Source organism: Ipomoea nil, unplaced genomic scaffold (assembly GCF_001879475.1).
Source record: "Ipomoea nil cultivar Tokyo-kokei standard unplaced genomic scaffold, Asagao_1.1 scaffold2403, whole genome shotgun sequence".
NCBI lineage: Eukaryota > Viridiplantae > Streptophyta > Magnoliopsida > Solanales > Convolvulaceae > Ipomoea > Ipomoea nil.
Window position 1 is genome coordinate 1,092,192 of NW_017618831.1, and position 16,627 is coordinate 1,108,818.

Sequence of the window (16,627 nt, forward strand, 5' to 3'; positions counted from 1 at the left end):
TAGTCGGCGGGCCAGAAGGCGGCGATTCCGCGAACACCCGAAAAGCCTGGGCTCGGCAGCTATATGTCGGAACAGTCTATGGTCGAGAAGAGAGCTCCAAAAAGATATGCCGGGAGCCCATCGTGTTCACCGATAAGGACCTGCCAGCCGGGGAAACCCCGCATCGAGACGCGTTGGTCATCGCCATGGACATCAACGGTGTGGTCGTTCGCCGAATCCTGGTCGACACCGGGAGCAGCGTCAACGTACTGTACCTGGAGACCTTTACCAAGATGGGGCTGACCCGAGAACAGCTCAGACCCGTGAACACCCCTCTCGCCGGTTTCACCGGGGACTCGGTGGAGGCGGAAGGGTCCATCACTCTTCCTGTGGAAATCGGCAGCTATCCGGACATACAACAGTTGAGCATGAAGTTTATCGTGGTCGATCTAGCCTGCTCACACAACGCCATACTCGGCCGCCCGGGTTTGGAAGACCTCGGGGCCCTGATCTCAATCGAACATCTATGCCTGAAATTTCGCACGCCGAACGGAATAGGAACGGTGCGTTGTGACCGCAAGGTCGCCCGCGACTGCTATCTGCAAGCATGTAGAGGAATGGGCAAGCGTGGGATGCAGGTCCATGAGATCACCGAGAGGCCCCCTAAGAAAACAGTGATACCTCGCCCAGAGCCGGCCGTCGAGCTAGAGGAAATTGAGATTGACCCAGCACAGCCGAGCAGGCGAGTGAGAATTGGAGTCGGCCTTTTGGAGAAGTTAAAGGGGGAAATCACGAAAGTACTCCAAGAGCACCGGCTGGTTTTCGCCTGGGGCCCAGAAGATATGCCCGGCGTAGATCGATCGATCATATCGCATCGACTCGCCGTAGACCCAGAGCACCGGCCGGTCGTACAAAAGAAACGGTATTTGGCCAACGACCGGAGGGAGTTTGTGAAGAAAGAAGTCAGCACGCTGTTAACAGCCGGGCACGTCCGTGAGGTCAAGTACCCGGAATGGTTGGCTAACGTGGTCCTCGTGCCCAAGCCCCCGACGTGGCGAATGTGTGTAGACTACACTGATCTTAACAAAGCATGCCCAAAAGATCCGTTTCCTCTGCCCCGAATCGACCAGTTAGTCGACGAGACGGCCGGGTCGGCGCTGCTCAGTTTTATGGACGCCTTCAGAGGGTACCATCAAATATTCATGCACCCGGCGGACGAGGAGAAGACTGCCTTCCTAACTCCGGACGGAGTTTATTGCTATCGAGTCATGCCATTCGGACTCAAAAATGTCGGGGCTACGTACACCCGAATGGTCGCCCGGTTGTTCCACCACCTGCTAGGAAAATCGATGGCCGCATACGTCGACGACATGCTCGTCAAGAGTCGAGAGGAGGACAAGCACGCGGAAGATTTAGCCGACTGCTTTAAAGTAATGATAAAGTACAACCTCCGATTGAACCCCAAGAAGTGTGCGTTCGCCCTCCAGGGCGGTAAGTTCTTGGGCTACATGGTCACCAAGCGAGGCATTGAGCCTAACCCAGAGAAAGTACAAGCCATCCTCGACATGCAGCCTCCTACTACTATCAAGGACCTACAATGCTTGACCGGACGACTGGCTGCTCTCAGCCGTTTTCTGAGCAAATCGGCGGATAAAACTGTGCCTTTCTTCGAAGCCATGAAGAAGAAAGAGGGATTCGCTTGGACTGTCGAATGCCAACAGTCGTTCGAGGAATTAAAACAATATCTGTCGACTCCCCCAGTACTGTCTACCCCCCAGGAGGGCGAACCCTTACTGTTGTACCTCGCCGCCTCGGCCAAAGCGGTAAGTTCGGTGTTGGTGCGAGAGGAGGACCGAGTCCAGCACCCGGTTTACTATGTAAGCCGCTCGCTGAAAGTTGCTGAGACACGGTACACCGCCCTGGAAAAGATCGTGTATGCCTTGGTGGTCACCGTGCGCAAGTTGGCGCCTTACTTCCAAGCCCATACCGTCCGGGTCCTGACGGATCAGCCACTCGGGAGTGTGCTACGGAACCCCTTGTCCTCCGGCCGGCTGGTAAAGTGGGCCGTCGAGTTGACTCAATACGGGATCGAGTACCAACCCAGGCCTTCCATCAAAGGCCAAGCTTTGGCCGACTTCCTGGTCGAGTGTACCGCGAGTGAGGAGGAGAAGGAACACGCCTCGGAGAGCAATCCGGGCGAGTGGTGGGAGATACATGCGGATGGAGCATCGAGTCGACAGCACTGCGGAGGCGGCGTTATGCTCATCACTCCGGAGGGATTTCGGCTGTATTACGCCCTAAGGTACCTGTTCTCTGCATCGAATAACGAGGCCGAATACGAAGCAGTATTGAACGGCCTCCGACTCGCCAAGGACCTAGGAGTCGAACGGCTACGAATCAAAACCGACTCCCGACTAGTAGTCGGGCAGATCTCGGGGACGTGCGAAGCTAAGAACGCGAGGATGGCGTTGTACAAAGAATGTGCCACCAAGATGTTGAAGGGGTTCGAAGCTTATGAAATAGAATACATATCCCGGGCGGACAATGTAGAGGCCGACATCTTGTCTAAAATCGCCCTGGAAGGGGTGCCGGACCACTTAATAAAGATTTGCCAGAAGGAGGAGCTAAGTCGGCCGAGTGTCGAAGAGGCGCCGCTAGATGTCCAGCAAGTAAACATCGAAGGGTGGGAACGAGAGAAAAACCCTGAGATGTTCTGGATAGACGACATCCGGCGATTCAAGGAAACGGGCGAGTTGCCAACTGACCCGGCAGTCGCCGCGAGGGTTCGGCGGAAAGCCCCCTCCTTCTGGATCATTGACGGAGACCTATATAAACAGTCGTTCGGAGGACCCCTGCTGAAATGCCTACTTAGGCCTGAGGCCGAGAAGGTAATGGATGAAGCTCATAGAGGCATTTGCGCTGCGCACCAGGGTGCTCACACGCTCGCCCGAAAATTGGTCGTTCAAGGGTATTACTGGCCGACCATGATGCGAGACTGTATTGAACGGATGTCCAAATGTGGCGTTTGTCAGGCATTCGCCAGGAAAGACACTCGGCCAGCCACCTTCTATACACCGGTCACCACTGCCATTCCCTTCGCCAAATGGGGAATAGACCTGTTGGGACCATTACCCGTCGCCCCGGGAGGATTGAAGTTTTGCGTCGTGGCCATCGATTACTTCACCAAGTGGGTCGAGGCGGAACCCTTGGCTACCATCACCGAGTACCAGTGTCGACGTTTTCTGTGGAAAAAGGTGATCTGTCGCTTCGGTTTGCCCGAACACATCGTCAGCGATAACGGGCGACAGTTTGATTGCCAGGCATTCGCCAAATTCTGCCGCCGACACGGTATCAAGCATACCAAGGTGTCAGTGGCCTACCCCCAAGCAAATGGGCAGGTTGAGAATGTGAATCGAACCTTGGTCGATGGGATCCGGAAGAAACTCGAAGACGTCCGAGGAAACTGGGCGGACGAGCTTGATCGAGTCCTATGGGTCTATCGCACTACCCAGCGGCGAGCGACGGGAGAGAGTCCGTTCTCGCTCGCATACGGCTTTGAGGCCAAGGTTCCAGTCGAAGTGGTCGAACCCACCCACCGGGTTCGCACCTACTCGGACGCAGCGAATGAGGAGAACCTGCAGATTGAGAAAAATTTTCTAGAAGAAAGAAGGGAAGCCGCGAGTGCGCGAATGGCTGAGTACCAGCAGGCAGTGAAAAGATACCGCGACCGTAGAACTCGCCCGCGAACCTTCCAGGTTGGCGACCTAGTGCTACGGGATCGACAAGCCAGCCAGCCTACCGAAGGAGGCAAGCTCGCGGTCAAGTGGGAAGGGCCGTACCGCATCGCGGCTGTAGTTCAGGCCGAAACTTACAAATTAGAGACCATGGAAGGCAAGCTTATAGATCGTATATGGAATGCTACACATTTGAAAAGGTTTTATCAGTAGCCAATGATAGGTCATGTATGAGCACGAGGATTCCAAGAAATCTGAATAAAGTGCGTGGGTTACAGCCAATCGTCCCAGGGACTCGGCAAGAGAAAGATAGGAAACAAGGGCCCAGACCCTTAGACGTTTCCGTGAAAAAGCCAAAAGGAGTCGCCTCGACTGAGGGACTCGGCAAGTATATATAAAGAAACAACGGGGCACTGACCCTAAATCGTTTCTAAGTAAAGAAAAAGCCTACAGGGGTCGCCTCGACTGAGGGACTCGGCGAGAAATTAAAGAAACAACGGGGCACTGACCCTAAATCGTTTCTAAGTAAAGAAAAAGCCTACAGGGGTCGCCTCGACTGAGGGACTCGACGAGAAAAGAGAAAAGAAACAAGGGTTCCGACCCTTAGACGTTTCTAGAGAAAAAGAGAAAAGAAACAAGGGTTCCGACCCTTAGACGTTTCTAGAGAAAAAGAGAAAAGAAACAAGGGTTCCGACCCTTAGACATTTCTAGAGGGAAAAGGAGCTACCACCGAAAAGTCGCCTCGACTGAGGGACTCGGCGAATAAAGAAGGAATCGAGGGTCCGAACCCTTAGAAGTTTATTAAAGAAAGAAAAAGTTACAGCCGAGATTCACTTCGACGGCTAAAGAGAAAGGGGCTCAGAGCCAGAAGGTCACATCCACTGAAGCAGTCGGTCATACGGCAAACAAAGAGAAGTCATGAGGATGGAGTCGTGTAGAATGTTGAATAAAGAGTCGGCAAAAATCGAGGGGGCTAATAAAGGAAATTTTGAGGCAAGACAATATACTTTTCCATGCCCTGCTAAGCACGAGACATAGAAAAGTGAGGGACTAGTTGATGGGGTGTGAACCCCGTGGGCTCGGGGCCCAAGAAGAAAAGAGATAAAGCCCAAACAAAGAAGGGAAGCCCAAGAAGAAAATGGAGCAAGCCCAAAAGAGATACGAGCCAAACCGAGGAGTCGGTTGGCCCAGGAGTCGGCTCGACCCGGAGGTCGGCACGGGTAGAGGGTCGGACTAACTAGCCGTTATTCCTAATTATCTACCCTTAAAAGTCCTATTTATCTACCTCATCCATAACCCCCCAAATAAAGGCTACCTATTAAGTCTCCCACTTATTACCCCACTAATAACCAAGTTAATACCTATTAACTACCCTACTAAATGGTCCAACGGACACTTTTGGGGATGAGCTAGCTATAAAATGAGGAGAAGACAAGAAGAAGGGGGAGAACCCAGAGAGGGGAATAGAAAGCACTATTGAGCATCATACTTCACTAAAAAATCTAGACTTTTTGTGAAAGGTGTATCCTCCAGCTTAAGGTTGTGTTGGACCTCCTTGGGCCCGAAAACCCAAAAACCATCAGTACCATTATAGAAATACATACAAAAATATTAATACCATAATGACCTAAATCATTACAATAATGCAAAACATAATTGAAATATTGAGTCTTGTTTTAAATAATCAAAAACAAGATTAATTAAATGAAAAAAAAAAAGTTAACCTAAATTTGTTCTTTTTTTTAAATGTTGTTTTTTTTTTTTTAATGCAAGAAAATGATTTTCAAGGTTCCTGATTTATAATCTTTGATGGTCAACTTTGAATGTTATGTATTTAGTCGGGTTAATTATTTGACCAAAGTTTATGTTGAATTTTATATTATATTTTTTAAATACATTTTTAACATATTTGTAATATATATTTAACAATTGTGTCAACTCTGATTGAATGTGGTTCGAATCTAATACATTTTTCTTATAGAAATTAATGAGTAAGTTAAGAATAATAAATAGTTAACGAAATATTCTGTTATTAAAGTTTATACTAACGGAATGCATGGTTATTTAAGAGAAGAAAATAATATAATGTTGTAATAAGATTAAAACTTATAGGAAAGTGATTACACGCCTGAAAATATCAAATGATCCAGTTTTTGTTCCCTGTTGTATTCTATATTTTTATTGTATCTCAAATGTATTACAGAATACAAGCACTTTCTCCAATATATATATATATATATATATATATATATATATATATATATATATATATATATATATATATATATAGATAGATAGATAGATAGATAGATAGATATAGATATAGATATAGATATAGATATATCCTATCATTTTTTCCTTGCATAATAATTTTTTTTTTTTTTTTGATAATGCATAATAATATTCTTATTTGAGAATTTTGCATTAATATTCGATTTTTGTTTCAGAATATATCTATGTGAACTATGCATGGTCCAGGGTATAAATTGCCAAAATGAAGGTTAAATTTGATTCAAATGATGATGAAGCATTGTGGGGGGAGGATTATATTGACCAATTAAAGTATTCTTACTCTTGTTAATCCTTATTGCCTATAGTATGCCAATTGCCAAAAAATGTATTTGTACTCGACTACTCGATATGATGCATGTAAATAAAATGTCCTTTTGTATCAATGGAACCTTAGATATAATGAAATATTATGATGGCTCTGTTTGGCAAATCTAGCTGAAAAGCTATAAGCTAGGAGCTGATAGCTGAAAAGGAACTGAAAGCTGAAAAGCTATAAGCTCGGAGCTGAAAATTGAGGAGCTGTTATGATTGGAAGTGTTTGGTAAAATTAGCTTTTTGATAAGCTGATAAATGTAAAAAGACTAAAAAGGACATCTTCATAAAATTTAAATTAGTTTGTTTACATATTAAAATTTAACAGTTTGTCTTCCAAAAAAAAAATAAACATTTTTGAAATGTCTCTTAACATATTGATACATTAAATATTTAATTTTGAAATGTCTGTTGATCAATGCAACGTAATCTTATTACATCATCTATATATAGGAAATAGGAAAACACATGGAATTAAATATATGCCACACCATATATATTGCAGCTTAACAGTTAACACATGATCAACAACGTACATAACATCCTCAATCTTCCATGCCACCCTGCTCCAAGCTCCCTCCTAGCTAGATCTCTAGTTTGCAATATAATATGCCAACCCATTTCTTGAATTAGATCATGCATCTCAATTTTCCCATTTTTCACTGATATAAGGGATTTATCAATGAGCACACCTAAATCACTTTCAAGTACATCTCTTACATCTACTTCTCCCCTTTGTTTCTTGAAAAGACGTGCAATATGCAAAAAGATTTTTTTGTTGTTGTCATCAAGTCCATCAAAACTTATCCTAAGCTTGGCATGAATATCATCATAGGGGGTGTTCTTGAATTGCTCTAAAGTGCTTTCCCATTCAGCAGCCTCTAGTCTACAAAGAGAAGACCCCAAAACTTTAAGTGCTAATGGAAGACCATTACAATAACGCACAATTGATCCACAGAGTTCTTCAAAGCTAGACTTAGGAATTTTCTTTGGCTCAAGTGTCAAATCGCACCATGAACCAATTGCGATATGTCATGCCGCACCCTGAACTTACATAAGTGATTATTCGATTCACAAACTAAAAAATTTTGTCCACCTAGCTTTTTTAGCAGGTTGCCTCCAAGTAACAAGTTATAACTTGATGATGTGGAGGTTTTTTATTTTCTTTTTTTCTTTCTTGCTGATGTGGAGGTATTTAGTTGGCAGCCCTTTCACCATTTATATTAAATAATATAAAGTAACCTCTGTTATACTCTTCCATGGCCGATCTTCGTCACAAGGCTATAATCTATCGAAATCGGCGATCAAGAGACTCCAGGCCAGCAATGATCTTTCGCGACTTTTCAGAGCAATCTCCCACTCCTTTTGTTGCTCCACCTATACCTTGAGGAAGAAGACCTCCTCTTCTTTGACTTGACATGATCTTCTGATGATTCACTGGCTTCAGAAGACTCTGTTTCACTCTCATCACTCATCATTCTACTTCTACTTTTCTTCTTCAGACTACTCCTTTGGTGCCGCCTTCTCTTCAATCTCCTCCTCCTAGCTTCAGCTTCTGAATCATCACTTGAATCAGCGGATTCACTCTCACTTTCAGACACTGATCTTGATCTCTTGCTTCTACGTCTAGAACCAGATTTCCTGCTCTTCTTAGACTTCCTGTATCGTGAACCATCCGATTCAGATTCAGAAACAGATTCACTCTCCGATGAATCATCACTCGACCTCTTAGACTCCAACTTCGAGCTTTCCTTTTTCTCATTCTCTTTTTCCTTCAAATCGTTGTTCTGCCTTTAGTCAATAAAGTCTTGATCAACGTCCTCTGGCTCGTTCTCACCCCTAGGTGGGCTATGAGAGGAAGGCTCATACCTTGAGTAGTCTGGACTACGGCTACGACTCCTACTGCCGCTGAGACTGCGACTCCGGCTTCGGCTAGGGTTACGGCTGCGACTCCGATAGCGACGACGATAAGAATCGGATTCCGGAGAGTAACAGCCACGGTCACGGTCGCGGCCGCTATCTCTGTGGCTCCGGCGCCGTTCTTCTGGGATTTCAATCGCAGAGGTTAGTCGACCCATTCCACGATAGGCTTTGACGAAGAAGGGGAAAATTGCTGTGGTTTTGGAGATAAAAGCTTGGACGACAGTCTTGAAAAACTAAACTTCATGATCTGAGTAAGCTTATTTGACCAAGCAAAGACTGACTTAAAACAAAAAAATTTCCACATCAACACATTACCTGTGCCATGTCATCAAGGCAACTGGGAAACCTGTAAAAAAGGCTAGGCGGACAATTTTTTTTGGTTTGTGAATCGAATAATCACTTATGTAAGTTCAGGGTGCGGCATGACATATCGCAATTGGTTCATGGTGCTATTTGGCACTTGAGCCATTTTCTTTTTAAAGGCATAGAAACTAAACAGTTGAATAGCTTCCTGCTCTTTCAATGTATCTACTTGGTATATATACTTTTTATCAACTCCATGGGAACGCAATACTCCTACATCTCTTGTGGTTATAATCACTCTACTACCGCTACCAAACCAATCACCACCTCCCGCTAATTTCTCTAATTGTTCCAGCTGGTGGTCTACATCATCAAGAACAATCAACACTTTTTTCCCTTGAAGCCTCCTCCTTATCTTCACCATTCCATCTTGCAGATTGCTTATTTTTACTCCTGATTTTTCCTTTAGGATTTTTGTTAAAAGGGTCTTTTGCAATTCAATGACATTATGTTGTCTAACATCAACAAGAAAACAAGCTCCATCAAATTGGAGGCAAAATCTATTAAAAACAGCCGTTGCAATTGTTGTCTTACCGATACCTCCCATACCACAAATGCCAATGAATCCAACATCATCATCATTATCATCAGATGCCAACCTCAACCAGTTACCAATGTTGATAACGCTAGATTCCAACCCCACTAAGTTCTCCTCAAAGGCTAGCGATGTGACGAAACAAGCAGGTATAGCTATAATCAAACTGATGAGTTCATGATGATGCAGTGAAGAGAAGAAAAATGGAGTGTGTTCATTGTTGCATTCATCAGAAAGATAGGAAAGTGAAGTCTGATTACAAAGAAGGATAACTGCCATCCTTTATACTAATGAGACAGTTATAACGGAATAACAGAAATACAAATAAGGCTGGAAAAGACAAGATTGCCCTCAGCTTCATTCTTCATCCTTTCTCATTGGACATAGCAGTATCACATCTATCCTTCATCACGATGCATGATTCAATCGAGCATGTATGTCGGCTGCAACGTTTTCTGCACATGTTGCTTCGTATCTGACAAGATTGAACTAACATCAATAATTGTAACATTGATAGCATTGAGACATCTATATTAAATTAATTTCCATCATTTCATGCATCAGAAAAAGTTGCAGTTGTTTTCTTAATGAAAATCCTTAACGAAAGGACGTCTATACTAACAAAAATATTCGCACTACTTTTATAATTATAATCACTACTTGCATAGAAATTAAAAATAAAAGAAGAAAGTAAGCACAGAAAAACAACTGAGCAAATATTAAAGGGCAGGCATAATTAAAGATGAATCTTATGAGAAGAGGAAGTTGAAAGCATACTCGTTATAGTCATTCTTCAAATGATACCCTTTGAGTTGGCCAGCCTTGTTTAAGGCTTCCTTCCATCTTGTTACCTTCTCATCATCCTTGCCAATTTTTTCATGCAATTCTTTGAACGAATCTTCAAAACTTCCTTTTTGATTCCGGACATCTGTAGGCTCCACGTGGTAGAAAATTGGCACCACAATTTGGTCCTCCAACTTTTCTTGGCATTCCATGACTGTTGCAAGTTCTTCCAAACACCATTTTGACGAAGCATAGCCTTTGGAGAAGACTGCGATAAAAAACTTTGATTCCCGAATAGCATTTGGTAGGCTCTGAGAGATGCAGTCTCCTTTCTCCAGTCGATCGTCATCTTTGAAAGTGCGAATCCCTTTACGTTCTAACGATTCAAAAAGGAAATCTATAAAAGTTTTACGAACATCTGGACCTCGAAAACTCAAGAAAACATCATACGTCCATCCCTGAGGGGATGGCGAAGCAGTAACAGAAGAAGAGGTAGAAGCCATATATTGATATGATATGGCCGGAATTGGATCGGTCGGGTTCCTCTAACACATGCAGGGAAGTAATTACTAATTAGAAGGGAGATTGAAAAGCATATAATATATGATGAACAAACAAAACTACAATAGTCGTCTCAGATAATTTCATCGGATTCTTCAGGTAGCTGGGCGACACTCCTGCTAAAAATTGTAGCAATAATTGATAAATAATAAAGACAATTAATGCGTAGAAGAAAAGGACCATTGGGCCCTATCACTCTCCACTAGGCAAATTATTATGTTGAGCATGTGAATATAAAAAATACATTATATGTATAAATTATAAAACATTGTGACAAAATATTGGTCAACACAATGTTATGTAGACCATAGTAAAAAGTACATTTTTAATATACTAAATGTACATTATTTTTGTACTATGTGTACATTATATAATATAATATACACTCAGTACAAAAATAATGTACATCCCCTGAATACAATATACATTATTTTTGTACTAAATGTACATTATTTTTGTATTGAATATACACTATTTTACAATATACAAAATATGGTCTATACAACTTGTATGGACCATGGTCCACGCAATAATGATCCAAAAGACTGTACTCACAAAAATAAATTATAAAAGACTAAATAATATTCATAAATTGTTTTAAATAATGTTTCAAAAATAAAATCAAAATATTTTAATGATTTATTTTTATTTTACTCTCTAGAGACATATTTAAAATGTATGTATGCATTTAATATGTTTTAATTACTTATAAGAGAAAACATAATACATTTGACGACAAGTAAGATTAATCTTTAATTAGTCGCCAAAATTAAAATAATAAATAATAGAGTTAATTCCACCGAAGGTCTTTTGTCTGTAGTGGCAATTCCAAATTTAGTCCCAGACTATCGTTTTTGTCATTTTACATCCCAGATTATTGTTTTTTGGATACTTTTAGTCCTTCTCATGATTTTTTCTATTTTTAATAAGGACATTTTTGTCTCTCTATTTTTATTATTTTTTGTTATTTTTCCGATTTCAGCCAGTTTAATTGGTTTAAAACTTTAGGTAACCTCTGATTTTTAGTAATCATATTTTCAACCAATTTTTAGTAAAGTCCTAAACCAATTAAACTTGTTGAAACCGGAAAAATAGCAAAAGAAAAATACGAAGAGACAAAAATGTCCTTACTAAAAATAGAAAAAGTAATAATTAATAAGGACAAATTTTGTGTAAAAAAAAAAAAAAGTTAGTCTAGTATGAAATGTATAATACTTTTATGTACTCCCACTTTTTACCCTTAATTTTTTACTTTCTTTCACAAATCTTTTATATAGATTTTTCTTTGGGACTCACGTGATAAAATATCTCATCATTGTTTGTTACATTACATCATGAAATAAAAATGAATGAGTAGAATTTAGAAGTAAATGTAATAGAACTCAATTGATTTTTTTTAACAGTAGAACTCAATTGATAAAGACAAGAGTTAATGACCAATTTGTTCCTTTGACTATAGTGAATTTATCAATTTGGTCATAAACTATTATTCTTCTTCTCTCAAATATTTTCTACTAAACCATTAAACTAAACCCGTGCGGGTACTATTATTCTTACCTAATAAGTAATAAGTCTTCAACTATGAAACCTTACTCAATTTAGTCCTTCCGTTAAAATTTCATCCATAACTGTTAAATTTAAGGACAAAAAGGTAATTCACTTCTCTATGCTTTTCTTTTACAACGTCTTTCCTCTCCTTGGTACCGAATATAGTTATGAACACGGAGAGTAGAGCAGCCGCAAGGAGGAGGAAGAAGTAAGAGAAGTCAGGTTCCAGGTATGCATTCTGTTATATGTCTGTGTCTATGTGAGTCTGTCATTATTTTTGTATGTCTGGACTTTGAGAGTAATATTCAAATGGTTGAGCTTCGAATTTCCATTCAGCATACCAAGTTTTTATTGCTCACATCATGTGTTCGTAATAGTATTGGGTACCAAGGAGAAGGAGAACCAAGAAGAAAATCATAGCAGTGAAATGACTTTTTTGTCTTTAAATTTATGGATAAAATTTTAATAAAAGGATTAAATTGAATAAGATTTTCAAAGTTAAGGATTTTATTGGATAAAAATAATAGTCAAAGATTAAATCGGTAATTTTGCTATAATTAAATGATTAAATTGGTTATTAACCTAAAGATAATAATGTGTACAAATAAAGGACCGTTGGGCCCTATCACTGTCCACTATTTACCCACAAATTTCTTAAAAGCTGAGCGCCACTACGATCCAGTCTAATTTTTTTTTTTTTTTTTTTTAAAGAAATCCAGCTTTTAAAAGTTGGTAACCACAATTCAAGAAAGGAGGTAAATTATACCATGAATCAAGGTTAAGACTGTGAATTTTGATCCATTATTTATAAATAATTTATTCATATTTTATTAATACTTGTGCAATAAGAATTGATATTTGCTCTCTATTGTATCTTTACACACAGGGATAATTAAAGGAAAATAATAAAAGGAGTAAAACTCCCCTAAATATTTTAATTTTATTTAAGAAACGAAAAAGTGAAAAAATATTAAAATGAGAGATCTGAATAAAAGGTGAATTGATTTAAACACATTTTTTTAAATATTTTACTCCGTATAAAATAAAATGAGAACCAACTGAACTACAGATTATTTATTAGTAACATTATAAAGTTCTGTTTTACAAAATTAAGAATATGATGATAAGTATGGAGATATTAGGAAAGTGCATTGCTGTTTAAAAAGGGTTTCCATTACTCAACAACACACACACAGAAATCTAATTGTAATATAAAATTTAGAAAAGAAAACATACCACACCGTCGATCACGTTTTCACCAATCAAGAGGCTTCACAGTGATGCCATAAGAAAAAGAAAAAAAAAGGTCACAAATACGGGTTGAATATGGGAAGCTGTGAGATCAGAGAAGGGTCAAATATGGAGGTCTGAGAGAGAAATAAAGAAGGGTTGAATATGGAGATCTGAAAGAGAGAAGGGAGACAATATATAGAGATTTGTGTGAGGAATTGAAGAAAGCTAGAGAAGGTAGAGAGGCTTAAATTAAGAAAGCTAGCTGCGTGCCACTCCAGCTTAGATCCAATGCAATAATTAGTGGAGCGTTATGCTGTGAAAACGTGCAAGGTGGGCATGGTTCTATATTCATAATTTTTATACTTTAAATTTATAAAATTTATATTTTAGATTCATAATTTTTAAATCGTAGATTTATAATTTAAATACAATAGATTCATAATTTTTATACTGCAGATTCAGGGACGGAGGGAGAGGGGGGACAGGGGAGGCAGCTGCCCCCCCTCACCCCACCCCCACCTCCACCCCATATATAGTATTTGTATGTATATATGTATATATAATACATATTTTAGTATTAGTATTGATAGTGCTAATTGCCACGTAAGCAGTGATTAACACATGCACGACCAAGTAAAGCAAATAAGTCTTTTATTGATTGAGGTGAAGGTCCTAAGTATAATCTAAATGACTGCTCGGGTACAGACTGAATGCGGTCGGGTTGCTCTGATAACGGTCTAGCGATTGTCCAAAAGATCCTCACACTGTCGCAATGACGGGTATTTATAGTCGCGACGTCGGAGACATAACCCGGGCTTTCCGGCCAGCCCGACACGTGGCGAAACACGTGTCACCCTCTCCGGTGCCTCGCTGTCCCCGCCAAGTGCCAACACGTGTCTTTCCTCAGCTCTTGCCTAAGGTCCCTCGGTCGGGAACTGAACATGCCGGTCTGGAACCGACCGGGTTTCTGCTAAAAATCCCGCCCTGTGATCTGTAAAAAGAGGAGGAAAGAAATGAAGGTGCGCCGGTCGGGTAGGGCCCAGGCCGATCGGGGTATTCCCTATCAAGTATAAAAAAACTATAAAATCTTAATAAGAGGTGAGTTAGAGTAAGTGGTAGAACACATTATTGGTAATAATGAGGTTAAGGGTTCTAATCTTAACATTAACATAGTTCCAATCATAAATTATAGAGTTGTTTACTAAATAATTTTTATTAATTAGTGGATAACTTAATAAGGCTTAAGATCTCATAAGAACATATTTATAAGAAAAAACTAAGAACAAATCTCAGCTTTGCATTTGTAAAAATTTAACGAATCCGATCAATTTTTATTTTTTTTTAATGTGGTGGCATATTAGTAATTATCATGAATTTCACCATGTAAACTTTAACACTTAATATGCCGTCTTTAACAACTAATAAATATGCAAACTTGGTAAATTGTATAAAATTAATGAAAAAAAACTAAAATTTAAATCTAAAGGGTAAATAGTTCAATTTGGTGCATTCAATTTTGTCAAATGCAAGGTTGATATTAATTTTTAATTTTCTCCTAAGGATTTATTCTCATATAATCTAATACCTACCTTATACACTACTAATTATTTATAAATTGTTTTAAATAATGTATAAAAACTAAAAAATAATATATTATTGGTGATTTATTTTTAGTTACTCCTTTAGAGACATATTTTATGTATGTATATATGTATGCGTACGTTTAACACATTTTATTGGCTAACAAATAATTTTGATGGATTTATTGGAAATATGAAAAGTTATTTTATGCGGTGTAATAAAGAAAAGCTTTGTAGCTTTTCAGCTAGTATATGATTTTTAATAGTAATATGATTTTTACAACAATTATGTATATGATTTTTAATAGTAATAATTTAAGCTTTGCATCTTACACAATTTCATCATTGATGTTATCATTTAATTTAATTTAATTTAATTTAATGTCAATCTAAGTTACATATGGCCACACTAAACTACAATGAAAAGGTTTCCATTATTCAACCATCACACAAATGCAATTGCATTGCATTATCTCACTATATTCTTCATATTGATTGTGAAAACATGAGTATATTAATTAATATGGTTGTTTGTAGTCCCAATTGTGCAGAAAGCCTAAAACTTTTTAACTTGGACAAGGCCACCTTCCCTCTTTCCATATTCAAGCATTGCTTCTAAAACTGCAACATCCCTTGTCCCTAAAGCATAATTACCCAAGAAAAGACAAAAGGAAAAAGGTTCTAAAGACTAAAGCAAAGAGAACCAATTTTTCATGCCTTTGGTGATCTTGATGATACAACCATCACAAACACTCCAGAACATCCATTCTCCAGTTGACTAGAAAGATAAGTAAATTCACCAAAGTTAGTTACTATTGCATTTTGTCAAAATGAAATAGTCAGTTATTAAAGTTGAAAGAACTTACAACAATACATAAATATTATTAAGAGGAGGCAATGTCATATCAACATGAGAAGTCATAGCAGAGACTGATGTTACCTCACATCTAAGAAGCTGGTCATTTAACTGATGAAAAAAGAAATAGTTAAAAACACAAGCCAATAGAGTGATTAAAATTGCAAATGAAGATCAAATCAAATAATGCGCGTTAGGAGTGTGGAAATGCCAAGAAGAGTGACAGAGGTCATATAAGTATTATCATTTATCACGGCATCAGTATTTTGCTAGGAAAATTCTTTAGAATCTATTTTCTTCAATTCAGCTCCGGTTTAGCTAACTAACATGAAATCTTGAAAAAGATGTAAAAGACATTTGAACCCAAACTATATAACCATCAATATAATACTTTATCATCAATTTGTTTGCAAGAGCATGCCTAGCACTGATAATCCAACTTTCATTGCATCTCCAGTTATGTTGTAATTCTTCACTGTACAGGACATATCCAACATGTTACAATGAATAAATATAGGACTAAGTAAAAATACCGCCTAGCAGAAAACCTCAGAATATCCTATGAAGAAAGATATAGTCAATTATCATTCTCAATCTGGCCACAAAATGCACACACATGTCTAAAATGAAACCTACCTGAGAAAAAATTAAAATGAATTCAAAATTAAAATGAAAATTACTTGAACAAGTCATTAAATTTTAAAACTTTACAAGTCTATTCACTTCTTCTAGACTTGTACCTTAACCCTTCAGAATCAATAAGTAGTATTAGAACAGTTGCCTGGAACAATAAACCCTCTGTGTATACTGCCTTATAATCCGCATTTCAAAAACAAAATCATTTTAAGTTGTACATAAATTTTTCTTGAAAATATGGATCATCACATGTCCAAGAACTTAATGTTCAACCTTAAAAGTGAAAAAAAAA

The 16,627-nt window shown here is 39.1% G+C and overlaps 1 protein-coding gene across 1 annotated transcript; it reads right to left on the reverse strand.

Annotated features, from left to right (window-relative positions):
* Positions 1 to 572: 572 nt before the first annotated feature.
* Positions 573 to 13,550, reverse strand: LOC109152280 (TMV resistance protein N-like). The gene is made up of 7 exons (XM_019299875.1): positions 13,267 to 13,550; positions 9,916 to 10,601; positions 9,554 to 9,613; positions 8,710 to 9,271; positions 6,829 to 7,298; positions 4,590 to 4,594; positions 573 to 578 (listed from the first exon to the last, which is right to left on the reverse strand). The coding sequence occupies exons 2-5, from the start codon at positions 10,422 to 10,424 to the stop codon at positions 6,831 to 6,833; spliced, it is 1,599 nt and encodes a 532-aa protein (XP_019155420.1). The 5' UTR covers positions 10,425 to 10,601; positions 13,267 to 13,550; the 3' UTR covers positions 573 to 578; positions 4,590 to 4,594; positions 6,829 to 6,830.
* Between the last annotated feature and the right edge of the window lie 3,077 nt (positions 13,551 to 16,627).